The sequence below is a fragment of the Hippocampus comes genome, unplaced genomic scaffold (assembly GCF_001891065.2).
Source record: "Hippocampus comes isolate QL1 unplaced genomic scaffold, H_comes_QL1_v1.1 scaffold41, whole genome shotgun sequence".
Classification (NCBI taxonomy): Eukaryota; Metazoa; Chordata; class Actinopteri; order Syngnathiformes; family Syngnathidae; genus Hippocampus; species Hippocampus comes.
The window spans coordinates 2305642-2313474 of record NW_017805153.1 but is presented as its reverse complement, the minus strand read 5'-3'; the positions used below and the strand labels follow the sequence as shown (position 1 = coordinate 2313474).

The 7833-nt window shown below is 41.2% G+C and overlaps 2 protein-coding genes across 3 annotated transcripts in view; one reads left to right on the top strand and one right to left on the bottom strand.

Moving 5' to 3' along the window:
* The first annotated feature begins 71 nt into the window (after nt 1-71).
* Nucleotides 72-2132, top strand: mdfic2 (MyoD family inhibitor domain containing 2). The gene is made up of 4 exons (XM_019868433.1): nt 72-375; nt 926-1001; nt 1236-1376; nt 1455-2132. The coding sequence occupies exons 2-4, from the start codon at nt 929-931 to the stop codon at nt 1715-1717; spliced, it is 477 nt and encodes a 158-aa protein (XP_019723992.1). The 5' UTR covers nt 72-375; nt 926-928; the 3' UTR covers nt 1718-2132.
* Nucleotides 2133-3225: 1093 nt separating this feature from the next.
* The window catches only part of mitfb (melanocyte inducing transcription factor b), a 48160-nt gene continuing 43552 nt past the window's right edge, over nt 3226-7833 (bottom strand). For both annotated transcript variants that reach the window (XM_019868602.1, XM_019868603.1), the window contains one exon: nt 3226-6505. In XM_019868602.1, the coding sequence (XP_019724161.1) occupies nt 6104-6505 (402 nt within the window). In that variant the 3' untranslated portion in view covers nt 3226-6103. The remainder of the gene's footprint in view (nt 6506-7833) is intronic.

The window sequence follows — 7833 nt, the reverse complement described above, 5'->3', positions numbered from 1 at the left end:
AAATTTGATGTACAACGTAGGCACAGCGGGGGGTTTTTTTCCACAGTGTTGCTGTGACTGGCGTCATTGACCCGTACTAGACAATGTGTGGATTTAAAATCCATTTCTTTATTTTCGATATTGGTTTTCTGTGTAGTTCATGAAGCCATTAAGAGCGTTGAAGTGATGTGGGACCATTTTGTCTTCTTTTCTGTTATAAGTGGCCATGTTCGTGTCTCCTGTGTGTCATGATGTCACACACTTCTAAAAGTGCCTCCTGATTGGCGAGTAAGGATGGATGAGGAGGAGTGGAAGTGGAACAAGATGGGATACATGAGCTCAACCGTACAGAGCTCCTAATCCCCACTCAGATGGAGTAATTACTGCCAAAAACAGGTAATATGTCTTTTTTTTTCCAATTAGATATTTGACATGAAATTTCTTCTTGACATAATTGAAATCATATCTAACTCATTCGAAGAGTAAGCAACAAGCATGTTTATTTCACTGCTCAGCATTTTTTTAACCAGTTTTTAAAATCAGAGATGCATGTTTGTAAACTTTTCTAGATTATCTTTTTGCACTGATTGCGAAGCTACTTTCATTTTTCTCTAGCACATACCTTTTTCCATAATAATAATAATAATAATAATATGTAATATAGTAATGTAATAAGATTTCTGAATTACGGGTTCAGCAACAGGTGGATTTTTTTTAATCAGAAGTGTCATAGCTACTGTATAAATTGCAAGGCATGGTCAAATTTGTATTGTGCATGCTTTAATGTGTCAAATTTTACATTAAGGGACACATAAAGCCATATCTTGATGAAAATTTGCTGTTGATGAGTGTCATTGTTTACACACACACACACACACACACACACACACACACACAAGCCCAAAGGCATTGTTTGCTGTCAAGTAGAATTTTCTTTGCTCGACAGAAGATGACGTCTCCCTCACTTGCTCCCGAGATGAATTTTATGGAGCTTGGGGAAAAAGTCAACCCCGAGTGTGATGGTAGGTATACAATATCTTGTTTATGATTTAACTGCAGAACCTTGAATGAATGAATCTAAGAATTCAGATATACAGTATACTGAGTGAGACAGATTGTCTGTATTTACATTTACAATAATTCAGAGTTTGGACAGACACTGACTATCGTAGGCAAATAATCAGGACAAAAATGTCATTTGATGTCACTCAACAAAATAATGTTTGTGATTACCATGAACACCTCTTGTGCGGTAGGGAGCCCTCCCACCTGCTTGGGGCAGGAAACACACATCGGGTGGGATGGACCCAGAATCTTGGAAGCATGCTCGGAGGTTTTGAAGAGCAGCAGCAGCAGTGTGTTTTCCTCTGATGATTCACCAGAGCCTGTCACTGACGGTAGCGCACATGTTTCAGTGACAATCAAAACTGTTCACGATTGAAACAAAAACCGAGGTGTCTCTTTTCCGCCCCCAGAGGACTGTGCAGGAATTCTGCTGGCTTGTCTGCATTGTCGCTTCCATGAGTTTATGCACCTGCTGGTGGACACATTGGACCGGGCTGTCGGCCATTGCTTTCCTTCAGTGAATCAAGTCACCGAATCCATTGAGGGCGACCATCAGGGATGGGAGTGCTTGACCTGCAACCTGGGACTGGACTGGAACTTTTGCAACTCCTGCCAGGACTCAGCAGAACTTCTCGAGCTGGCCATGGAGATCTCAGAAGTATGCTATCGCTGAGAAGAGCCCGGTAAACACGAGGGTGGCACGCTTTCATACAAAAGTGGCACTGAAAAGTTGTCATTCCAACACAGTGGTTCCCAACCAAAGTGCCGTGAGCAATCATCGGCTGTGCAAGAGGAAATTGAGCCCGAGAACTCGAGCGACCATGCTAAGTGCAATAATGGCCTGCCCACCATGTGTCGGAATTGGAATGTAAACTTGATTTAGTATTCAACTGAAAGGTACTGCATGCTCTTCTAGTCCACAGTGTCAAACTCAAGGCCTGAGGGCCAGATCGGTCCCTGCCACATGATTTTATATATCTCATGGAAACAAATGATCTGCATAGACTTTATTTTTCTTGCTAGAGTACCAAATTGCAACTTCTCGTTACTTTTAAAAATGAGCAAGCATTTTTTTTTTGTCATCACCCCCCCCCCCTTTTTTTAAATTTTATTTTATTCTTTTAAGAAATGTAATGAACCACCGGTTATTACTGGCCTCTGATTTTAAAACTATGTAGATATTCATCAATTTGTTGTTTTTATGTCTTATAAGGTCATACATTTATTTGGGTTCATGTTACAACGTCCCTCCGAAGGAAACCAGAACTACGGTGCGGCCCGTGATGAAAATTACTTTGACACGCTTGTCAAAGTGTCAAAGTCATGTCCACTCATTTCTGCACTTCACTTTGCAGAAAATAAAGTTTACATCACTGGTCTGAAAATTATTCTTCGCTGTAGCTTGGTTTGAAAGCTGGGGTCACTATATGTTGCAGGTGTAGATAAGACTAATTCATGTTCTTCTAGTAGATAAAAGAAAGTAATTCACTTGGGTACCCAGTTATGTATTCTTTTTTTTTTTTTTTTGGCATTAACATTTTTGTCTGGTGGTGTGCCATGAGATTTTTCTCATGTAAAACAGGAGTCTCCCTCAGCTCAATAAAGGTTGGGAAACACTGTTCACTATTGTGCCGGTGTGCGTTGAGCAACCAGTAGACAAAGCTTGTTGGAGCCGTGATGCTTGTGGAGAGACGAAAAGACGCTATGTACGGGATCGGTACACTAACCGGCCACAACGTCGTCACTTTGAGTACAAGAGCTGATTACACATGGAGGCCAAGGCTCACTTCATTCTGACAGCTGTTAAGTGAACGATAAGCTCATGACTGCACTGAGGCCGTCATTTGGCAGTGGCGTACAATTGTACTGTGTCATCCTGAGAATCGTGTAATATTGTGTAAGTCATTTCAGACCCAATGGATACGTTTCACTGGAATAAAGAAATGCTGCTGACCAGAACAAAAAGGTGGGGTACACCCTGGATTGGTCAGCGCTCAATCACAAATCATAGACAACCCGAACAAGCATGCGTTTGCCTTCCGTGGACACAAGTCACGCAAGTGCGGGTATAAAATGTTCACACGGCACACAGAAAGAGCATCGGATTCAAACCCAGAAGCTTTGGGTGCAAGGCAGACATGCAAACTACGAATCACCGCTGGGCGTCGTCACTTCAAATCCGTTCCACATTTAAAAACTTGATTTTGGTTGAACTTTCAGTGTAAAATTAAAGCAAACAACAATCATTGTGACATTTACTGTGTTGGGTGCGCGATATTTTTCAGTGTGGTTGACATTGGACAAATCGACATGGTTTTTATTTTCACATGAAAACTGAGAGGGAAAAAAAACCCTCCAAACTCTTAAATAAACCTTTTAATGTTTTTCCAAACATACCGGAAATTTGAGTTCACAGAATCGAGTGCATACAGTGACTATTGCCACACCTCTACAAAACCGAGCAAGAAGCAGAGGACACGTTAGAATGAACCACAGAGGCCCAAGAGCAAGTCCGCGGCACAAACTTGATACTTCATCTGGAACAGGTGTCGTAGAATCACAGCGGGTGCCTTTCATGTTGCTTCACTGAAAGCTGAATCACATTTGCAGGTTCAGCCGGGTTGTAAAAAAAAATTATAACTCAAGATTGGCATCAAACGATGAAGCTTACCGGGAAGCATTTGTGTCAAGGGAGGCCTACGCTTTGCCTCGACCAGAAATCGAAGTGTTACTTGCACCAGATAACAAAGTTGGCCAAATCTCCGGAAAAGCCAAGGGTTGCATAACGCTCCCGTTACATTCCTTTCCGTCCAGATGGTCAAGAAGCTTTAAACGGTTCACTTCAAATCCATACTACTTCTTGGAACGATCCTGTTCGGCGGGGGAGCTGAGCTCATGAGATATTACAGCTACTGTATATGCAGTAACTTTGGCACACTGGCAGCACATTGGCGGCTGTCGTCAATTTGAATTACATTCAGGCAAACAGAAATGTCAGTGTTAAATTCCAACTATGGGATTATCATCCATAAAATAAATAACACATAGGTGGCAAATATTAAGTGTCAATCAGCCAAGATTATTCATCAAGAATATATTTCAAAAAATAATAAATCTTGATCCAAACAAACCACCTCTTCTCCAACAGTACTTGTGAATATAATAAATGGCCACAATTCAAAAGATTGAATATTCAGCAGATTGATGTTTGGTTGTGTTTGTTGGAGAAGCTTGCTACTTGGACTAACATGACCTTTGTTGTCCAGAAGAATCGGAGTCAAACGAGAAATAACATGAAACAAAATACTGTTTCCTTTTTTTTTTTTTAAGAAGACGTACCTACATTTTAAAAAAAATGTGGAAAAATATACACTAAACAGGGATAGGTTTAATCACAGATAAATTAAAGGCTGTTCTCCTAAAACGTTCTTGTACATCACTTAAATGATTTATCATTTTTATCACAACACTTTTTAGTTTCTATTAAAAAATACATTTTCTATGCCTCTGTGAGTATGAGTTTTTTCTTTTTTTTATTTTTACTGCAAAAGGTTTGTAAAGCAGCTTGACATTCTCCCTAAACGCCAATAAACATCTGCAACACAATATTGGTGCCACAATCTCCAGCTCCTCTTAGATCAGTGGCGAAACAGGGAACACCTCAAGGCACTTACATCATTTATAAAGATCACATGATCAGGACGTGAATAGACAGGCACAAACAAACTCAACCGTTACCTGGCTGGAGACGGAGTTGTAACAGGGAAGAAGTCAATACCATGCTCAACATCATGTGCTACAAGTGCTGGAAAACAAATACACAATCTTCATACATCAGAAGTCTTATGCAATATTGTGTAAATGTTGGGAAAAGCCCAGAAGGATCATGACACAATGCATAGATACCGAAAAGGAAAAACAAGTTATGATTTGATTTAAAGAGGTAATTCCAGTGTTTCTTTTTACATGTGCTTCATAAAATACATTTTTGCGTAAATTCTTGGCAAGAGGCTTTTGGATGCATGGTTGTCCTGTGACTATGCGCTCCGCAGACCTGACAAGTGAAACTATTCGAACCATGTGGTCAGACAGGTGGCAAACGAAAGGACCGAAGAGCTGGGAGGGTCACCCTTCTGCTCTGTATCTACAGGCATCTCTGACAATCAAGTCATGTACCTTGATATATATATGATGACGTCATTATTTGTGGCTAAAATGAGCTTCATTGTCGGAAAACGGCAATGTTCTGGTACAGCGCTGTCTAAAATGGCTTTCATCAATTTGCTTATTTACTTTGTACTTGTTTTCGGTAACATTACCCAAATAGCATAATGGCCCTCGTCATTGTTTCCATACTGTCACAAGAGCAATAAAAATTCCACTGTTTGCCAAACAGCTGTGTTTTGAATTAAATGTTTGTCGTGCTTTTTTTTTCTCGCGTTCAAAAACGACGTGGAGAAAATGCAGTTAGGATCACGAAAAATGATGTTGCAGGGGAACGTATGAACCACTTACCAAGATATAGCATTTGGCTTCCATCTAAAACCGATAAATTTGTCAAGAAAGAGGTTTGCGTTGAAGACTAACAACCACGGCAGGTGCATCGCGATTCAATACTGATGTCATAATAAGGCATCGACATGTTCAAGTTCGAAGACACAAGGAGTGTAAAGCACTACAGTAATAAATACCTTTCTTCTATTACTGCTATTGTGATTAAAAAAGCAGCGCTTCCTCACCACAAGCTCTACTGCGTTAGCATCATTTGTCATTTCCTCACATTCTTTGGAATCACCACAAATAGAGTGAATTTGGCATCTACCCGACGATAAATACGTTTTCTTTTACATATAAAACTCTAAAAGTGTAACTATTGTCATCAACGTTTCGATTAAAGCTAACAGACGTTAAAACCAATCCTTGAAAATCAAGGTTGAGGTCTTCGAAAGACACCGACATAAAAAAAAGAAAAGCAAAGACTGAAAACGTGTAAACGCTGAAAAAAAACACCGGCAGCCCAGAGTGAAGCCGCATGGAGGGGATCGTCCAGAAGGGGGCGCTAACAGCCCTGCTCATTCTCATCCATGCTTACGCTGCTCTTGCGGCTGCTGTCCTTTGAGGCATCCGGGGAGACTGACGAGAGCAAAGGGTCCCCGCCTCGCACAGGCGAGACGTTGTCTTCCATGAGGATGTCGTTGAGTTTGGAGGCCGGCCTGCCGTGAATGCCGTAGTGACCGTCGGCGAAATTGGGGTGACCCTCGTTTCGCTCCAGGGTGCCGGGGTGCTCGGGCGTGCAGGCGGGGTGCTGCTGGTGATGCGTGTGGGGGCGGAGCGTGTACAGGTCCTGGTGACAGTCCTCCAGAGCGGGCTCCTGCTTGATCCTCCGGCCCACCAGGTCAGCGGAGCACAGCGCCGAGGACGTGATGGCCAGGCCGTGAGCTCGTGCCTGCATCTCCAACTCCTGCACACACGTGCGCGCATACGAAGAGCAGTGAATGGCGACTCGCTGTTTTCATTCATAAAATCTCGCACACAAGGTGCAGAGTAAAGAAGAAAAGGTTATTTATTTTCACGTGGGTGAATGAATCCACGAATAAAACAATGTGCGAGTCGGTCTACAGTGCGGGCTGACGACGCGCGAGGTCTTGCACCTAAACTTATTGGTATCAGCATTGCGAGAGTGAAAAGACACAAATGAGCTCAAAATTCCTCGATATCAGTCACAACAAACTAAGTTCAATGTTAAAGTTCAAAAGTTTGGTGCGATTTTCATTTTTCTGACTTTTAATTTTGATTCCAAATTGGAGAATGCCAGTAACGAAAAGGTAGTTTGTTTGTTAAAATACCATGTGCTCAAAAACAGTCAAACAAGGATGTGCAGTGCACATTTTTGAGAGAAAAAGAAAACAGCTGAAAAGCAGATTTGTGGAAACATCTCACAAAAAAAAAAACAAACAACCCCCCCTCCCCCCCACAAAGATTAAGTACAGTAATCCCTCGTTTCTCACGGTTAATGGGGACCGAAATCACCCACGATACACGAAAATCTGCAAAGTAGTGAACCCCCGAGTAAAGGTATATGTACATGTGTATGAGTATAAATAATATTTATAAGGCCAAATTTAATGGTATACATGCATGTTTGTAGTAATTAACATTACTTAATGCTTTATACTAATATATTTAAACATGTATTAAGTTAGGTTAGGTTAGTGTATGAATAACGTCATACAGTAAACACATACATGTAGTACTGTATATGTTGCTCTATGTGACTCGGTGTTCTTTTGCTGACTTTTACTGCCTCTTGCGGACCTTTTGTGAACTTTTTGCGGCATTTTCGTTTTTTTTTTTTTTTTAATGAATATGTTTGAAAAAAATCTGCGATGCACCGATGCCGGGATAAACGAACCGCAAAATAGAGAGGGATCATTGTATGTCTATGGAATATGTATGTTAGGAGCTGACATGCATTAGGTCGACTTCATGCGTGTCATGTCACTGGAAGTGAGCATTTGGGAAACTTTGTGAAATTGGTTATAAAATCTACATCCATTTGCACATGATGTGCAATTTTTTTTTAAAAAAGACACCTTTTATTTTGTGATATGAAGCACACTTAATTGTGTCTGCCTGGGGCATAGGAGTCATGCTAGTTAGTTGTTGTAGTAGTTTGTGCTTCGTGAAGTCTGCACTCGCATGGATACAACCATGTTCAGTTTGCAGCTAACGAACGGTACGTTGAAAGTGTGTGAATTGCTTCAAGCTAGACAGCAACCATGTGATTAA

Excerpts from the sequence above, each read along its gene's own strand:
- mdfic2 (XM_019868433.1), top strand. The coding sequence starts at position 929 with ATGACGTCTCCCTCACTTGCTCCCGAGATGAATTTTATGGAGCTTGGG. Across the intron at positions 1,002-1,235 it reads AGTCAACCCCGAGTGTGATG|GGAGCCCTCCCACCTGCTTG; the intron begins GTAGGTATACAA and ends CTTGTGCGGTAG. Across the intron at positions 1,377-1,454 it reads ACCAGAGCCTGTCACTGACG|AGGACTGTGCAGGAATTCTG; the intron begins GTAGCGCACATG and ends TTCCGCCCCCAG.